Raw genomic sequence first — 18,818 nt, 5'->3', positions numbered from 1 at the left:
GGAAACACATTTTACAACAGTCTGATCCTACATTCTTGCCACAACCACCCTTCCCTTCTCTTAATTAAAAAAAAAAAAAAAAAAAAAAAGACTTCTTTAAAATGCAAAAAGTTAGCTCTGGGTTATGAGATGAAAATTATTTTTCATTTCGGGCTTTTTTTTGTTTGTTTCTTTTTTTGCTTTTTTCCCCTTCTTCCAAATTTCCTGCCCCTAGCGTGCAGACACTAAAAATACTTTACAGAAAGTTGTTTTAGAAAGTGATTTGGACTCAATCAACATTGTAAATACCTGTAGACACTTAGGTGATATTTTCAATAAAAGTGCTATGAGATGAATTAATGAAACATTGGCTTCCAAATGGGTTTGTGAGCAATTTTTGTGTTTGTTTTAAATAGGACGTGTGTTGACGATAAATAAAGACGTATGTTTATTGGATGTTTTCCTCCTTTCAGATTCCACTACATCAAGCAGAGTGGTGGGTACTTAGGAAAAGCGGAAATCATCTCCGACTACCGCAACCAAATGAAATTCCATTTTAGGAACTACGATGTAACAATTGTTATAATATTGTCTTTATATAGTAATCTCAAGAAGTCTCGTCTCCACGTGTTTCCGTAGTGTAGCGGTTATCACGTTCGCTTCACACGCGAAAGGTCCCCGGTTCGATCCCGGGCGGAAACAAAAAGGTCTTTCTTGCTTGCTATACAGTTTTAAGTTTTATTTCAAAGTAACAGTAAATTTAAAAGTTACTTCAAACTAATAGCAATTCTAGTTCTATAATTTTATCAGAAAATTTTAAATGGGTAAGGGTATTTTAGAGACAGAAAAGCTCTATGGATAGCCTGCGTTGGCCGGGAATCGAACCCGGGTCAACTGCTTGGAAGGCAGCTATGCTAACCACTATACCACCAACGCGACGGCGGGCAATACTTTTTCCAGGCATCCTTAGCCAAAAAAAAAAAAAAAAAAAAAAAAAAAAAAAAAATCACTGGATTGGCTGGATGATACCAAGTTACATGGGGGTGTTTCTCCCTGTCGTCCCGGTGAGCACCAGAAGACACCGCCCATGGGACGTTCCACGCCACGGCCCTCGACGGCTGTACCTGTACGTCTCCCCCCAGTGCCGAGGCAGCCTTGGTGCCGGCCGGGAGGTGGCCAATCACTGGCCACCGCCTGGGCCGCTCGACTTCCGGGTCAAAGGGGCCTGAGCCGCCTGGTCCCCTGTGTACGCTGTCTCCGCTGTCCCCCGCGCCCGCCACTTCCGGGGCCGCAATCCCGGGCATGGAGTCGCGAACCTGAGGCTCCTCCGGCTCCGGGACACCCTGCTCTGCCTGGCCGCCTCCCCGCGCCAGCTCCGAGCCCCGGTGAGCAGCACCCGCGCGCCCCGTCCCTCCTCGGCCTGGAACTTGAACCCTCCATTGACCCGCCCCGCCTTACTCCCGACCCTGGACCCGCCATTGACAGGCCTTCCCAGGGCTCTCCGCCCCTGCCTCCCCGCACACCGCCCCCGCCGTGTCCCACTCCTGGTCCTGCCAGTCTCTACCTCGGTTTCCTCTCCGCCCCGCCCCCTCCTCTGCCCGGGCTACCGCTCAGCCTCTCCCCGGCCCGGCCTCGCCTCTACACATCCTGTCGCTGCCCAAGCCACCTGGCTCTGGCCCCTTCTGGGGTGGCCGCGCCCAAGAACGCCCTCTTTTCCTTTCAGGCTCTGGAGGCCCCCACCTCTCCCCCTCCCCATACAAACACACGTTCCCTATATGAACGTAGAGGCCATCTCTCAGACCTTCCTCTTGCCTCTTCACCAGTGCTTGGTCTCCCCCACACACACATCCCCACAGGGTCCAGCTCCTCTCAGCTTCCCCTCCTCCCAGGCCTGTCCAGCCGCCCACCTTCTTCGCACAGTTTGAGACCAACCTTGACACTTCCCCATCCATGCTGCCGCTGAGCCATCGGAAGCGGCCTGTTCCCACTACTCCTGTCAACCCTCCCATCCCCCACTGTGAGGAAGTCACTTGCCTGAGCGGCAAGAACGAACCTGCTTTCGAGGAGCTGGGACTAAAGCCCAGACTTGCACTGTGGTCACCAACCCCTGCCGTCCCTGGCAGAGTCCCGAGGGAACTGGGCTCCGTGGGAGGACCTTTCTCCTAGGTGTGGTTCAGCGCATGCAGACAGCACCTCAGGGCTGTGAGGCGGGAGGCCTGGCTAGAATCAGTCCAGGTAGAGAGAATCAAGCCCAACAATTGAGACTCCCCAGTGGAAGGAGAGCAAGTGGTTAGCCAGTCCCTCCATTAACCCACCTCATTAATGACACATTTACTCTGTCAAGGTCTGTGTCCCATGCCTGCAGCTGGAATGGAAACTTTCTGGACCCTTTAGAAGGTCAGTTGTGCTGGGGTGGGGCGGCCAGGAAGGCTGGGTGTGGGCTGGTGAGATTCATTTGCCTGCTCCAGGATATAGAAGTCAGCAGGAAGTGGTTTTCTATAACCCTGGGGTGACTGCCCAATGGGACCATTGGCTGGAACCCAGGCCAGTGGCTATAGCTTTGTGTGCTCTTGCTGAAGACTTTTCTTTCCATCTGGCATCCCCCTCCAGCTGCCTTGGTAAGAACCCCCTCAAAGACTGAGGGAGAAAAAGGGAGGGTGCTGATTCCACCTAGGTTTGGCAGCGGTGTGGCTGCACCCTCCCACACCTAACCCAGTGCCTGGCATTTGGTCAGCAAATGGTGTGCATTCTGGTCCTGAAACAGATGTTAGTCCAAGTCTCCTCCAATTCGCCCCTTGGTGTGATATTAAATAACTTGTTTAGTTGACAATATTAGCTGTCATGTAGTTTCTGCTATGTCAGGTGCTTTACCTGCACAGTCTCATTTAATCTTCACAGTAGCCCTCCTGCAGTCCCATTTTATAGCTGGGGAAATTGAGGCACAGGGCGGTTAAGTGACTTCCCCAAGGTTACACAGCCCATAGTGGCAGAGTCAGGATCCTAACCCATATCTTTGACACCAGACCCCACTCTTTTCACCGCTGCACTGAGAGTGAGCCATTGATTCTTTATGGTGACATGTTGCTTCACCTCTTCCCTATGATCTCCATCCTGCTTTCTTAAGCATTTGGGCATCTGCCTGTCATCCTGGGACCTAGCTTGTCGAGAAGGTGGTTGGGTGCTGATCACACCAGGAGGCCAGTTCACTTTAGATAGCATTCAGGTGAGGACGGTGACTTTCCCTCAACCTAAAATGTTTGTGTGCTTCCTATGTACCGGGCACGGGTCTGGGCTCAAGATACATCAGAAACAGGACAGATACGGGCCTGAGCCTGTGGAGCTGGCACTTCAGTAAGGAGTGCTCACTCACTCAGAGCAGGGGTTCTCAGCCTCAGAACTAGTGACATTTGGAACCGGGTCATTCTTTGCAGTGTGTGGGGCGGGGGCCATCCTGTGCATTGTGAGACGGTGTCTCCAATCAGATTACCTGTAACATGCCCCCCCCAGTCGTGACAACCAAAAATGTCCTCTGGGGGGCAGAATCGTCCCTGGTTGAGACCCCTGGGGTTAGGGCATTCCACTGACTCCCCAGGAGGTCCTGTGTGCTCTATACTCATTTGACCTACTGAGGTCCTGGGATACTGCATACATTTAAATACATGAACTGAGTAGGGAGAGGGAGAGGAAGTGACTCACAGATGCTGGGGATCATTCTGGTTTATAAAACCCCACATGACCATTGGGGATTTATCCTGGTGCAGTGTGAGCCTAAGAATTTAACTCAATTTTTTCCCCAAATAATGAATGCAGAGTTTCTCCTCCTCAGCGCTGCTGATACTGGGGTCAGATCGGTCTGTGTTGTGGGAGACTGTCCTGGGCTATGTGAGGTGCTTGGCAGCATTCCTGACCTTCACCAACCCCCATCGGTGGGGACAACCACAAATATCTGCAGGCATCGCCAAGGGTCCCCTGGGGGGCAGCATCGCCCCCACTGAGAACCACTCTCCTAGAGTGAGTGCTGTGCAGAAAGACCAGGTGTTGTGATGGGGGTGACACAGTAGCAACTTTGCTTCAGGGGCCAGGAAAGACCTCTGGGGAGGTGATATTGGAACCCGAAGGCTCAAGGGAGCAGGTCAGACAAAAAGCAGGGCAAGGGTGTCCTATGCAGAGGGGCGGCCAAGTTCAAAGGCCCTGAGGTGGGAATGAGTGGTGTGTTTAGGGGAGAGTAAGGCCAGTGTGCTGGAGGTCATGGTCAAGGGCGGGAGCAGGTGAGGTCACGGAGGCCACCAGGGAGCAGCCCCAATGGAGAATTTGGGTTTATTTCGTTTCTGGCAAGTGTCCGTGGATGGCATCCTCAGGGGCATTTGATACTCGCATCTTCTCAGGGACTTCACCTTGGGAGAACCCCTCGGCAAAGAGATGCTGGTAGTTGGCAAATGCCAGACAACCTCTCAAATTTCAGGGCAGTGCCCAAATCGTCTGCCTCATCAGAATGCCCTTGGCTATGGGTATTCCCCGGAGGCATGGAGGGCGGCCTGGGGAAGTAGAGGGAAGAAGGGGGGGGAGAGTGTGCACCCCTGGGCTGCCTGCTGGGAGTTACAACCCTGTGGTCTCTCCCCTCCCAGGTGCCCCCACCCTCCTGAGGTCAGCTGAGTAGTTAATGCGGACGGTTAAGAAGCTACGTCTGGACAACGCGAACACAGGAAGTTGGAGGAGGTAAGGGGCACAGCTGCGGGAGCCCTGATTGCTGGGGGCATTGCAGTCTTAGGTCTGGGAAGATGCCTTTGCCCCCCCCCACTCCCCTACATTTCTGCATTTCCCCAAAGTGCAGTTTTGGTTCTTTTGCGTGAAGTGGCAGCGTGGGCTAGTGCAGGGTTTCTCAGGCCTGGCACTGCTGACATCGGGGCCAGGTCACTCCGTGGAGTGTTGAGCAGTGTCCCTGGCCCCCACCCACTTGATGTCAGAGCACCCCACTCATTGCCCAGTGTCCCCTGGGGACAGATCAGCCCCCAATAGAGAACCACTAGCCTGGTGGTTAGAACACGGGTTTTGAACCCAACAGACTTGGGCTTCCCCCGCCCCCTTCATTGTCGTGACTTTGGTCGGGCCATTTGACTTCTCTGAGCCCACTTGCCAGTCTCCCAAATGGAGCTGACCCCGGAACGCACCTGCCAAGGTTACAGTGAGGATTAAAGGTAATTACACAGGTGCGGGCATTTGTTAAATTCCACATCTGGGGCCTGGCACAAGACGAAGAGACCACAGGAATTCCTTGACCGAGTTGACCTATGTCAGTATGAGTTTTCTGACTCTCAGGCTCATTTGCTTTTATCGAGCGCAAGCGATTGGGGAGGTTGGAAGGGAACTGAAGATGGTTCTGGAAGGTAGGCATGATGTTAAGCATGGTGATTCGTTCCCCAGACGCAGGCTCTGAAAACAGGCAGTCCCCATGGCTGATGGGTAAATGCGGCAGGGGGTCGGTTAGTGACAGGGACCCGTACCTCCCTTCTCATGGGTGGGCACAGGCCGGGCTGCACGCTAACTGTATGGCTGGTCGTAAAAACTGGAGGCCCCGGCTGTGCAGGCAGAGGGTGGCCTGTTGTTTCCTGGAAACCCTCAGCTGCAGGCACACAGCGAGTGTCCTGAGGGCCACTCCCTCTGGAGCCTCGATCCCTTCCTTCCGGCTCCCCTTTGCCTGGCACCTGCCTAGCTCACCTTCCCTGACATCACTGTGGTCAGCCTGAGCTTCCCAGACCTGCGGCCAGTGCTGAGACTCCACAGTTCCTTTCTGCCTTGCTCCTGTTGCCCTCATCACAGGCCCCGTGTGCGTCTCTGGCAGACGCCCCAGTGGGCAGTGGCCCCAGCCCTTGGAGCACCAGCTCAGACAGAGATCACAGAACTCCCATTGGGCCGTGACAATGACTGAACCGGGAGGTCCCTTGTAGTTGCTGGTGGCACCACGGGCTGTGAGGCACCCTATCAATTCGCAGAAGGAGAGTGTAGGTGGACCTGACCTAAGTGGCTTACAATCCAATTTCATTTCCCAGCTGTGTAAACTCTTGACTAGAGAAGCCCAGCCCAGGCTGGCACTGGATGGGAGAGGGCGGCACAGACTTGCTTCGTCAGGGCCCCATTTCGTCCACCTGTTCCTCTTCCCCCAGTCTCTCCCTGCAGCTGGGGCTTTGCCTCTGGGGAGGACAGAGGTGAGCAAGGGCCAGGCGGTAGCACTAAGCCTTAGCCTGCCTGGGAGTTCAGGCTGCCTGGCCGCATCTAGAAGATTCCTAGAAGTTTTTCGTGATGTTTCATTTCGTATCTCATCTCCTGGATTGTGTGGTTGCTCCTTGGGCTCTCTGCAGTGATTGGAGGCAAGATCATTTTTACCACTCTTTGCTGTGGAAATAAGCCACGTGATTTTGTGAGTGCTTCAGCCAGGCTCTTAGCTTCCCCTTTGGGGGCCGTGGAGGTCACAATCTGTTTTTCTGCATGAGCGAGGCTTGAATTGCAATGGCAAGAGTTTGGGAGGGTTAGGCAGTGAGAGGAGTTCCCCTGGCTTGGTGTCCTGGGCTTGCTGGCAGCTCTTGGGGCCATGTGGGTTCTGGAGCGCCATGGTGGCCCCACCCCAGCCTCCGCCTGACACCCCTCAGTGAATCTCCCGCCCTCTCTGGGTTTTGTTTATTTGACCCGAGGGCCCTGGAGGTTCTGCTGGCCTGTGGTCTATGTCTTCAAAGCCACTGTAGGAGGAGCTCAACTGACTGCTCCTTCTTACAGGGTGCAGGACACATCAGCTCGCTGTACCCTGCAAGCTCTGACCAAGTCATGTAGCACTGATCAAGGGGGGACATTTCTCCTCCCGTCTGTTACAGAATTTAGTTAGAAAAGGAACTCGGAAAATCAGCCTGCAATGGATGCTCAGAAGCCATAGGTACCCTTCTTGGGTCTCTTTCTGGCCCCACCTCTTGAAGCAGGCAGAGGTCCTTTGTCTTCCAGTAGCCACTCTGTGGGGTCTCCTGCTAGCAGGGAACAAAGCCTTCCAGGAATCAGAGGGCGCCTGAGTGAAGGGGGGCACAGCTCTGCCTGTCACTTCTCTAAAGCCCTTGCCCTGTGCTGTCCCAGCCGCAGGGATAGCAATAGCTTCAAGTCCCACTTCCGACAAGGGAACGTGGACTTCTGCTCACAAAGCTGCTAATCCCGGAGCACCCATTCCTGGCGCCCAGCAAGGCCCTCGGCCATTTGGGGCCCCAGAGGAAACCAGGGCCAGCCTGCTTCCTTTGGCTGGCCTCATGGGACGACCCTGGCTCTTCCACAACCAAGTCCCCATGCTGTGTTTAGATTTCCCTAAAACAAATATTTGCCTGGCCAGTCCAGTGTGGTCAAGAAGTGTGCTTAGCAGAGAGGGTTGGGGGAGGGCCGCAGCTGCTCCTGGAGTGGGAGGAGAGTGGGACGGCCTCTGAGGGGAGGTGTGCCCATCATCCTCTCACCTGAAGTTCTCACGTCCCCAGCAAATATCTGCCTGCTTCTCTGAGTGCCACCAATGAGGCACAAGAGTTTCCCCTGCTGGACAGCAAGCTGACAGCACTGTGACGAGGTTTGGTGATTAATTCTCTGTGCTCAGGCGTCTGCATGGGCGAGTGTGTCTCTCATAGCTCTCTGTGGAATGCCCACTGTGCCAAGGGCCACGTCAGGTTCTGGGGACACAGCTATGCAGACATGGAGACAGGCGATTGACAGACAGCTGTTGTGACTGCTGCTCTGAGGGCTGGATAACCAGATGGCATGTTTAAGATTGCTGGAGAGACCAGCTTCCTTATGCATAGTCGTAGGTTTCTGAGGAGCTGACAGGTGTTTCAGCTGAGATCAGATTAGAAGTTCGTTGAGTAAAGAGAGGGAAAAGGTGTTCCAGGCAGAAGGGCCAGCATGAGCAAAGGGCCTGCAGTGGGGAGGAATTTGGCCTGTTTGAGGAGCCGGGAGAAGGCCAGTTTGCCTGGGCCCTAGTGATGACGGGATGAGGTTCAAGAGTCTGGTGGAGGTCAGAGGAAAGAGCTTTGAAGGCCAAGGTGAGGACTGTTTTTTATACTAGTTGCTGTGGAAAACCAAGGAAGAGTTCTGAGTGATGGGATCAGATTTGCACTAGATGTGCAGACTTGAGCTGTAGAAGGTTACAGTCATTCAGTCGAGAGGTGACAGTGGCTTAGATCTTAGCATTCATGGTGTTGGAGAGAAATGGAACAATTTGAGAAATATTCGGGGGGACAGGGAAAGCTGCACGGTATGGCGCTTAGCTGGGGGAATTGGGGTGTCTGCTGAGAAGGCAGCTTATATACAGAACTCAGGGACCACTCCCTTTCTCCTTGTCTTCCTGCCTGCCCCTTCTTCCTCATAGCTTCTCGCTGAATTCCGAGGGGGCGGAGAGGATGGCCACTGGGGCTGCGACATCCGACCGGGGCGACGCGGTGGAGATGGAGGAGCCGGCATCCTGCTTCCAGGTGCAGAAGCACTCGTGGGAAGGGCTCCGGAATATTATCCACGGCAGCCGCAAGAACTCAGGCCTGATCGTCAGCAAGGCCCCTCATGACTTCCAGTTTGTGCAGAAGACGGACGAGTCAAGCCCCCACTCCCACCGCCTCTACTACCTGGGTGAGCCCTCCCGGCGCCCTCAGGCAGCTTCAGGGACAGCTGTTGCTGAGTCCTCTAGTTTCCAGAGGTCCTCCTAGGTAGAAGGTCCAAATAGATGAGCCTGGCCCTGAACAAACTGCCACCCACGGTGACATGTGTTTGCAATGAAGGTCTGGCCCAAGGGTCCTCCAAATAGGTCAGCTGTGCGTGTGAGGGGAGAAGATGGCCGTCCCATGCCATCTGTGTTGCATGGTTCCGTGGTTTGGGCCTGGTACGTGGGCCGGAGCCATTGAGATTGTTTCCAGTACCAGTCAGCGGGGCCTCCTCCTGAGTCACTTCCCAGCTCCTGCGCTGGGCTGGGCTGGGCTTACGCAGTGGGAGTCACACGTAACTACAGTAGGGGTGGCTGTGGAGGGATGTGTTACAAGGCTCCTGAGGCTCATGGAAAGCTGCCATATGCCCTGTGGGGTAACGACCGAAGGTGGCCTGCCACATTTTTATTGTCCCTGCCCTAGATACCTGGATAAGCATGTTAATTGCTAATTACTTCCTCCTCTGAGTGTTGCCTCCCGAGCAGCACTTTCTACACATCTGTAGTTGTTCACATATTTGTGTTCCCTGCTGGGCCATGTGAGAGCCTTCAGGGCATGGAGCAGGCCTCCCGCACCTGTGGCCTCCTGGTAGGTGGGCACTCAGTATCTGCTGAGCGAATGAATGTTGCCCTACTTTGCCTAAAGGTCCCACAGGGCAGTTCCAAGCAGGTTTGAAAGCAGCATGCCACATGATTGTTGACCCAGGGCAGGTTTTTAACCTCAGCACTCTCCTGGTAGGGTCAGTCTCTATATCCTCAGTCCCTGGGACAATGCCTGCTCTTGGGCAGGCCCTCGGTCAATATTGGAGGGAACGATGGAATGAACAAATGAAGGTCATCTTCTGCCCAAGGCTGACCCCCGGCTATGACTGTGACCAAGCTGGATACCAGATGGCTCTCCCCTTTCTCCAGTCAGTGCAGGCCCTCCTCATAGAGACCCACGTGGAAACCAGATGATGGTTTGGCAAGCACTGGGTTAGAAAGAAGAAGGGTCTAGAACGGGGGTCATCAAGTGATGGCTGGCTGCTTTTGGAAATCTAGTTTTCCTGGTGCCCAGCATGCCCACGCGTTTACATTCCGTCTGTGGCTGCTTTCCAACAGAGGTCATGTGGCCCATGAAGCTGAAAAGATTTACTATCTGGCCCTTTACGGGAAACAGTTTGCCAGCTCTGGCCTAGGAGAGATTGGGGCTGGATGTGCTTCGCATTTTGTTTAGACAAGAGGGAGCCTGGCTGTTAGGACTGAAAGTGGCCAAGACTCATGGACTCTGCTGGGCTGTTGCCTCTTTGTTCATGCAGTTCCGTGGCCCCCTGACCCTTTTCTCTCACTTTCGTTAGCCACTCACTCACTCAAGTTCAGGTTTCTGTCCTGCTCAGGGTACTTGTATGCGTTTCCTGGGGCACTATTGTTCTAAATCACTACCGACATGATGGCTTAAAACAACCAAAATGTATTCGCTCACAGTTCTGGAGACCAGGATTCTGAACTCAGTTTCTCTGGGCCGAAATCAGTGTTGGCAGGGCCGCGTTACACTCCCTCGGAGGCTCTAAGGGAGAATCCGTTTCTGGCCTCTTCCAGCTTCTGGTGGCTGCTGCCACTCCGCCGCTTGTAGCTACACCACTGTAATCTTTGCCTCTGTGGTCACATCGTCACATCTCTGCCTCCTCTTCTGTGTCTGAAATCTCTCTCTGCCTCCTCCTTTATTGTTATTATTGGGGAATATTGGGAAATAGTGTGTTTTTCCAGGATGTCAAGTCGTTGTTTTTTCAATCTAGTTGTGGAGGGCGCAGCTCACTGGCCCATGTGGAACTCGAACCGGTAACCTTGGTGTTATGAGCACCGTGCTCTAACCACAGAGCAAACTGGCCGCCCCCTCTGCCTCCTCCTCATAAGGCGTGTGATTACATGTGGCGCCCAGCTAGATAATCCAGGCTAATCTCCCCAGATCAAGATCTATAACTTAATCCCATCTGCAAAGTCCCTTTCTCTACAGAAGGTAACATATTCACAGGTTCTGGGATTAGGACGCGGACATTTCGGGAGCCATTGTTCAGCCGGCCACAGAGCTGCTTTAAGGGACAGAAATCCTCCGAGCTCCTTTGAGCCATTAAGTGTGCCTTGTAGTAAGAATGCAGGGGCGTCTCAGGGAACCCCCACTCCCCACTCCAGGACTCATGACGTGGCACCCCAAGCTACATGGAGCCCAGGCATCTGCCCTGCGTGTATTCTTCTCCATGGGTCCACCCTCAATGCCCACCTGCCTTCCACTCCCAGGTTTACACCTCTAGGTTCCTGCCACCAGAAGAAATGGCGAGCTTTCTCCACGTGGCTGGGGGAAGGACTCGGGTTGGCTCGGCATGGGTCAGACGCCTACATGTCCAGTAGGCAGCGGCCCGTGTGCATGTCCGTGGCTGGGGTGGGTGTGTGCCCGAGGTCCACAGGAGGCTCTGAGTGCCCACCCCAGTGTGTCGGGGCAGCTCCAGACAAGGGCTGTGGATACAGCAAAGACCCCAAAGCACGCCCGGGACAGCACAGAGCTGTGCTGCCTTTTTTAGGTTACATTGCTCAGCCTTGAGCTGATTTCAGTCTGTATCACTAACACCCGTGGGGGTACCCTTGGTCTCTCTTCATGTCCTAGTTCCTGGGGCAGGCCTTCCGAGAACTCCTAAGTATTTGTGATATGGCTTTGCCCCAGCCCACCACCCGGGACAATGCTGGCAGCCAGCAGACTTTGTGGGTAGAGCAAAAAGGGCCTCCAAGGGCAATGTGCAGCCGGCCGCTCTAAGCTCCACCTGCCCCCTGCGATCCCCCGGGACCCCTGCCTCCTTGGTGGGCACAAGGTTTTGCTGTGTGGGGCATGTGGAGCCAGTCACCAGGTCCTCAGGGCAGGCTCTTTCCAACATGCCTGATGAAGTCCAATGCACTCGAAATGGAGCAGAAAAGAGACTTTGCTGGATGCTGCCGGCTGCTGCCAGGAGGATGGGATTTGGGCGGCTCAGGTTCCCAGGGCTCAAACTGCAGTGTCAGGGAACCCTCCCTTCTGGCTCTCCTGCTCCACGTGGCTCGGCTCCTCCCTACTGCACACAGGCAGCTCATGTCAGACAGGGAGGGCACAGGGCCCCAGACAGCTCTGGGAGCCCTTAGAGGGGACATGCAAGACCACTGTGTCCTCGTGTCCTGTGTCAGGCCCAGTGCCACATGCCCCCCGCCCCCCAGGCTGGTCGCCTAGACCACAGGGCTGGAGTTGGTACTTGCGCAGGCCTTGGCCACCTGCCACACAGGTGAGGGTTGGAGGTGGGGGCAGTGTGCTGGTCCTAAAGATGGGGCAGAGCTGGTAAGAGAAGGCAGAAGAGGGGCAGAAATGGCAGAAATCAGCGGCTGTCATCGGTCATGTCAGAACCCCGCGTAGTGCGCGGGTCGGCACTGTCCGAGGTGCCAAGGACCGTCATCCAGGGAATGTGCTGGCTTAGGCCATTAGGTGTCATCGCTTACTCATCAGCTGGGTAGGGAGGCAACCCCGATGTCCTTGGCAAGGCCACGCTGTTGACTTCCTGTTTGGAAAGTTCCGGCTCTCGCAGAGAGGCCTGCAGACAGGCTGTGCAGAGCACACGCCATGGGCGGCCCAGCCCAGCAGCGTCATGTCTGCCTAGCTGGGAACGAGGCAGGTCAAAGCAGCTGAAAGCGCCCTTAGAGATCAAAACGTGACTGTTTCCCAGCCACACACCTAAGTTAACTTTCCATTTGCGTTCAATCCGCTTTAAAAGGAACCCTTATGAACCTAATAATTTTCTCCAAGTATGTTCTTTTACTAGCTATACGTCACGAGCAAACTTTATCATAAGTGCAAAACCCATGTCACTTGCCATATCAAGAAGCTACTTGACCACCCATTTTTGTTCTCTCGTGTTGTTTCTTCAGTAATTAGGCCAAGATACTCAGCTCAAACATCTCAGTGATGGAAGACCCTGTCACTACTGCTGATGTGCTGAAACCTGTGGTTGTAGCTTGTCTGGGTGGGTGTGCAGCCAGGATGTGCCGGCAGGATGACGCAGAAGCAAAAGGAACTAGCTGGGCCCAGCCATGCAGAGCCTGAGGCCAGCCCCCACCTGAGACCCCCTCCTATCCTGGGCCAGGTCACCCATTCTGGTTTTTTCCCTCTTCCCCAAAGGGATGCCTTACGGCAGCCGAGAGAACTCCCTCCTCTACTCCGAGATCCCCAGGAAGGTCCGGAAAGAGGCTCTGCTGCTCCTGTCCTGGAAGCAAATGCTGGACCATTTCCAGGTGAGCTATACCTGTTGGGCACTGCCCATGGGTGAGGGAAACAGGCACCGGCCTCATCATTAGGCTGCACACCATTCCCCTCAACCCCTGAGGGCCCAGCCCACCACACAATTCGCGCAGACCCTGCAGAGAAGAGCGTCCAGCTCAGGCACCTGCGTGCCACTGCCCTCCCCCTCCCCCAGGCTGTGCTCCAGCCACAGAGTCTAGGCTTCAGATAAGAACCCTTATCAAATCATCTCTTCCTTTTAAATGCCTCACCAAAGACTTGAACTAACTTGGGCCAGGCCTGTTTTATGGAGACTTGGCTAATAATGTCATGTAGCATTGGCTCGATTCTAGGGAGAAGATGGTGGGTGAGGGACTAGAGTGCCTTTTTCGTTGGTTTATGTTTGCTTAGTTTTTTCGATTATAGAATAATGACAGTACCAAGGTGTGTGTGTGTGTGTGTGTGTGTGTGTGTGTGTGTGTGTGTGTGTGTGAGATGAGTGACACACTCTGAATTTCTCCATGCCAACACAACAGCTCTCCCTTTTGTCTGTCCCTTTAAGTCCCCAAGCCCACGAACTTGTATTCAGGTAGCTGTTGTCACAGGGTAAGGAGAGTCTTGCTCTGGGTTCTGCTTTTTTATTTACTTATTTATTTATTTTTTGCTTTTGAAGACCTTTTTTTTCTTTCTTTTTAATATAAATTTTATTGGGGAACAGTATGTTTCTCCAGGGCCCATCAGCTCCATGTCATTGTCCTTCAGTCTAGTTGTGGAGGGCACAACTCACTGGCCCATGTGGGAATCGAACCAGCAACCCTATTATTCAGAGCTCGCGCTCTAACCACCTGAGCCGTACGGCCACCCCAGGGTTCTGCTTTTTAAAAATGTGTTTCTTGTCATTATTCTTGCTCATCTCCACATCATCTTCCGAATTCTCAGGACAACTGCGTAGTGTCCACAATGGTTTCCCTGCCTGGATGCCCCCAGCATTAGTCGTTTAGGTGGTCTCCCAAATTTGCCCTGCCCCCACCTGTGCAGAAAGTATGAATGTTTGGTGTTGAGTAGGTTCAGCTCAATGCTTTTAGCAGGAAGGGGTGGTGAAGAGGGTGGGAGGGTGTCTATAGGATTGGAATCGGGGATCAGGGAAGAGCATTCCAGCAGGGTCCTTCCCTGCTGTGGCACAGAGGACAGCCTGTCTGCCTTGTAGAGATTCGGTGGGGAAAGGGGCACAGGGAAGCCCAAAGATGGGCCGAGAGGGGAGTTGCTCCCAGTGAGCCCTGGAAACCTGTCAGCTAGCCCCCATTGTCCCAGGGCCGCTGGGCACTCTCAGGCCTCCAGGTGTGGACTCTGGCAACCTGGTCAAGGGCTGTGTTCCCGTTCTACTCAGCAGAACATTCTCTGTGGTGAGGACCCAAATAAGGTAGTCAGGGCCCTACCAGGAGTGCCCAGGGTGCCGGACCTGGCACCTGTCTGACACTGGCATCTGTCCCCGTGTGTCCCAGGCCACGCCCCACCATGGGGTCTACTCTCGGGAGGAGGAGCTCCTGCGGGAGCGGAAGCGACTAGGCGTGTTCGGCATCACCTCCTACGACTTCCACAGCGAGAGCGGCCTCTTCCTCTTCCAGGCCAGCAACAGCCTCTTCCACTGTCGGGACGGGGGCAAGAACGGCTTCATGGTGAGACCTGATCCCTGGCTGGGGGCGGGTGGCCGGGTGGCCGGGGTCCTGCCCCCCTAAGCCGGGCCTCTCTGTCCCCAGGTGTCCCCCATGAAGCCACTCGAAATCAAGACCCAATGTTCTGGGCCCCGGATGGACCCTAAAATCTGCCCTGCCGACCCCGCCTTCTTCTCCTTCATCAACAACAGTGACCTGTGGGTGGCCAACATCGAGACAGGCGAGGAGCGGCGGCTGACCTTCTGCCACAGGGGTGAGCTGGGTGGAGGGTACCAGGTCCTGGCCGGGGCAAACAGGAACCTGCACCCAGGGGTGTGGCCTGTGGGGCCAGGGCTGGGCCAGCACTCCCTGGGGACGGCCATGGTAGCCAGCAGTCCAGCTTCTAAAAAGCACCCTGCCCCCACTCCGCTCACCTGGATCCTGCTGTCACGTGCCACCCTCCCATGTGGCCCTCCGTGGCCTTCCCTGCCAGGCACTTACTGTGGGCCTCTGCTCGCTCGGCCCCTCCTACTTCCGCTCTCCTGTCCAGCTCTATGGCTCCAGCTCAGATCTCTCACCTGCTTCCCGAGTTTCCCTCACGCCCCTGCACACCAGAAGTGACCTCCCTCATCTGCAGATGTCTGCAGGTCGTGGCCGCAGATCGTGGGTCCCTGGCTCCCCGTCCTGCCCCACAGCTCCAGTGTCCCTGCTCTAAAGCTGAGTGGCTCACCCAGGAGCAACTCAGGCACTGGCCATGTCCAGGGACACTTCTAGTTGTCACAGCTGGGTGGGATGCCACTCCACAGCTCGCAGGGCCCAGGACGGCTCCACAGAGAGACCGGGCCCGACATCAGCAGTGCCGAGGGGGGAAACCTGCGCTAAACGAGACTCCTCATCTCTTGCCTGCCTCTCTCCCCGTCCAGGCTTATCCAGTGTCCTCGAGGACCCCAGGTCTGCAGGCGTGGCCACCTTTGTCATCCAGGAAGAATTCGACCGCTTCACCGGTTACTGGTGGTGCCCCACAGCCTCCTGGGAGGGTAGGCCCCGTTCCAGTCTTTAAAACGCCCTAAACACACTTCTTTTAGTAAGAGAGTCCCAGTCTGTGTGCTTTTCTGCTCTTTGCTCTTTTCACTTAAAAAATCCCTGACAACCTTTCTGTCGACATCAGTGTGTCAGTCCATCCGGCTGCTGTAACGGCACCACAGACTGGGGGCTTCTGCCCTGCAGACATTTATTGCTCAGGCTCTGGAGGCTGGAAGTCCAAGGTCAAAGTGCCAGCAGATTTGGTACCTGGTGGGAGCCTCTTCCTGGTTCATAGCCCGTGCTGCTCGCTGTGTCCTCACATGGCAGAAGGAGCACGGGAGCTGTCTGGGGCCTCTATGCCATTATATCGGGGTGGTAGCATTTAACATTTGAATTCGGGGGGACACACACATTCAGCCCTTGCAATCAGCACACAGAGAATGCTTTAATGACTACAGACGACCTGGCGGCATGAATGAGCCACGGTTTATTGAACTAGTTCCACGCTGACAGACAGTGGCTGTTTCTGCTCTTGGGTTTTGGTTTTAACTTGGTGTCCTAAACAATGGTCTGGTGAACCAGGACATCTTACACATGTCCTGGGGGGTGAGCTTCTGAGAGTCTGTCAGTGGTTCTCAGCCAGGGCCCTTTCTGCCTCCAGGGAACAGTCCACAATGTGTGGGCACATCGGGGGTTGTCATAACTGATTTTGAGCTGAGGCACTGCCACTCCCAAACCATGTGGCCTCAGGCCAGCCACTCTGCCTCTTGGACCTCCGGAGCTCCGCCTGTAAAGCAGGTGTGGAGGGGCCCCACCTGCAGGCATGTTTCTGCAGACATCTTTGGTTTGTCCACAGTGAGTCATAGGTGAGGGTACAGGAAACAGCAGATGGGGAACCTTCTCAGCAGCTGAGGAAGGAAAGGGCTGGTCGAGGAAGAATGGCTATGGGCTTCGTCCCTATGACATCCACACTGCCAGTCACGTGCTCCTTTCTGAGCTGTCACCACCTGGTGATTCACTTACTTCTCATTAGTGAACTTTGTTGTAATCCTTCTCGAACCTGTGTTAATCAGCTTGGGCTGCTGTACCACGTCCCACAGACTGGTTGGCTTAAACAGTGGACACTTCTCTTCTCATAGTGCTGAGGCTGGAAGTCCAAGACCAAGGTGTGGGCAGGGCTGGTTTCTCCTGAGGCCTCGCTCCTGGGTGTGTAGATGCCGTCTTCTCCCTGTGTCCTCACGTGCTCTTCCCTCTGTGTGTGTCTGTGTCCTCATCTCTTCTTATAAGGACACCGGTCCTATTGGATCAGGGCCCACCCCAATGAGCTCATTTGACCTTCGTCACCTCTTTAAAGACCCCCATCTCCAAATAAAGTCACATTCAGAGGTCCTGGGGGTCAGGACTTCACCATAGGAATTTGGTGGGGACATAACATAATTCAGCTCATAAAAACCCTACCTCGCCACCTCCCATGCCGTTTTGTGCTGGGAATAGCTTAGTTCTTGTCCCTATTGCACAGGGAAGGAAACCGAAGCCCCAAGAGGAGACATGACTGGCTGAAGGTCTAGTAAAGGGAAGAGCTGGGGTTCTAACTGTAAGGCTACCGCTCTTGTCTGGACCCTGCTGTGACAGAGCAGGGTCCCCCATGTGTACAGGAGGCATTTGGACTCCCGGCACCCTCAGCGGTATCCCCTGCCCCTCCCAGGTTCAGAAGGCCACAAGACATTGCGAATCCTCTACGAGGAGGTCGATGAGTCCGAGGTGGAGGTCATTCACGTGCCCTCTCCTGCCCTAGAAGAAAGGAAGACAGACTCATACCGGTACCCCCGGACAGGTGAGTTCCCAGGACAGGTGAGGTGGCTGGTCAGTGGCCTGAGTCCTTAGAGCAAGGTGACACACCAACCAGGATGCGCCCAGAGGACCCAGAGAAGCAGGCCAAGCTCGGGAACAACAGCAGAGCCAGCACCACGCTCGGTGGTGACCGGCTCCCTGCCTCGGGGCCCAGGAGGCAGTAGGAGCTGGGGGGAGATGGTGAGGGGTGCGGGCCCCATCCTGGGACGTGCCAGACACTTACCATCTTGTGAGAATACAGACTTGAGTTTGTCCCGTTTCTCAAGAGAAACTGGAAATCCAAACTCATCCGAGAAATCTCCCAATTCTTAAACATCACTCAAATTATTTAAAAATACTTAGTGAACTGAACAAAATACACATGCAGACCAGATACAGCCTGCAGTCCCCTTGTTTGCAACTGGCATGGAAACATATAAAAGAGTCATTGTCACCTGCAGTGAGCACCTACTGTGTGCCTTGCTAGATAGAGCCTTCCTACAAGGTATTTCTAGCCCCCCCACCCATGCAAATGGGAAAAGTCAGTCTCCCCACCTCCCCATTTGATACCTGAGAAAACTGAGGCTCAGACGTTCCCTGCCTGGGGTGTTAGAGCCATGACGGCAGAATTGAAATTCATTGAAATAACTGGAGCCTGAACCAAACCCCACCCCTGGAAGCTTGTCTTGGTTGTCTGTACGCCTCCTAGTAGCTCAGGGCCATGGCTGTGTCACATGGGCTATGTGCCACCTTTCTTCGCAGGTGGCTTTATTACGGGTGTGTCCCGTCTTCTCAGCCAGATTTTAAGCTCTGCAAAGGCAGGCAGTTGTCTTCCTCGTGTATGTGTCCCCCCGACCCTCCCAGCAGCACAGAGTCTGATCTATGTCCTTAAACTGTAAAGAGGTTGTCACGTCACTGTCTGGAACGAGTTCCGGGCCCAGTGTGAGAAAGTTCTGCCTGAGGACTCTGTGCGAGACCAGAGAGGGTGACGTGCCCACAGGGAGACCATTGGACACTCTTCCTCCCCTTGCCCCCCCACTGCCTGTGTCACCTTTCTGTGGGCATCACCCTGCACCCTCCACCCCCACACCTGCTCTCAGCCCACGGGAGCGACACCTGCTGGGCTCACCTTGCTTTCATTTCTGCAGGCAGCAAGAATCCCAAGATCGCCTTGAAGCTGGCCGAGTTTCAGACCGACAGTCAGGGCAAGGTAAGAGGGGCCAGTGTATCACGGAGAAGCTTCCAGATGAGAAGAGTGGCTGGGGTATGTGTTGGAAGCGAGTAGATAGTTGGGCAATACCAGCAAGCTGCTCATCCCCTTCCCAGGGGCGGGTGCTCCCTTGGCCAACTGAACCTGAAAAGC

The 18,818-nt window shown here is 54.6% G+C and overlaps 1 protein-coding gene and 2 non-coding genes across 7 annotated transcripts in view; 2 read left to right on the top strand and 1 right to left on the bottom strand.

Moving 5' to 3' along the window:
* Window positions 1-608: 608 nt before the first annotated feature.
* Window positions 609-681, top strand: TRNAV-CAC (transfer RNA valine (anticodon CAC)). Its single transcript has one exon. It is a non-coding gene; the product is annotated as a tRNA-Val (tRNA).
* Window positions 682-843: 162 nt separating this feature from the next.
* Window positions 844-915, bottom strand: TRNAG-UCC (transfer RNA glycine (anticodon UCC)). Its single transcript has one exon. It is a non-coding gene; the product is annotated as a tRNA-Gly (tRNA).
* Window positions 916-1,229: 314 nt separating this feature from the next.
* DPP9 (dipeptidyl peptidase 9) overlaps window positions 1,230-18,818 on the top strand; it is a 36,074-nt gene continuing 18,485 nt past the window's right edge. For 3 of the 5 annotated variants that reach the window (XR_012498027.2, XM_019744013.3, XM_074337624.2), the window contains exons 1-10: window positions 1,280-1,364; window positions 2,324-2,376; window positions 4,605-4,695; window positions 8,360-8,613; window positions 12,852-12,964; window positions 14,453-14,626; window positions 14,708-14,876; window positions 15,526-15,639; window positions 17,331-17,459; window positions 18,604-18,665. Coding sequence is in view for 4 of the 5 variants with exons in the window: in XM_019744013.3 (XP_019599572.2) it covers window positions 4,640-4,695; window positions 8,360-8,613; window positions 12,852-12,964; window positions 14,453-14,626; window positions 14,708-14,876; window positions 15,526-15,639; window positions 17,331-17,459; window positions 18,604-18,665 (1,071 nt within the window). In the remaining variant the exon portion in view is untranslated. Of the gene's footprint in view, window positions 1,365-2,323; window positions 2,377-4,604; window positions 4,696-7,544; window positions 7,565-8,359; window positions 8,614-12,851; window positions 12,965-14,452; window positions 14,627-14,707; window positions 14,877-15,525; window positions 15,640-17,330; window positions 17,460-18,603; window positions 18,666-18,818 lie in introns of those variants that run through there. The other 2 variants (XM_019744014.3, XM_019744015.3) reach the window with 2 other exon arrangements.

Source organism: Rhinolophus sinicus, chromosome 15, assembly GCF_057876585.1.
Source record: "Rhinolophus sinicus isolate RSI-liver-muscle chromosome 15, RSI-T2T, whole genome shotgun sequence".
Lineage (NCBI taxonomy): Eukaryota > Metazoa > Chordata > Mammalia > Chiroptera > Rhinolophidae > Rhinolophus > Rhinolophus sinicus.
This window is presented reverse-complemented; position numbering and strand designations above follow the sequence as displayed.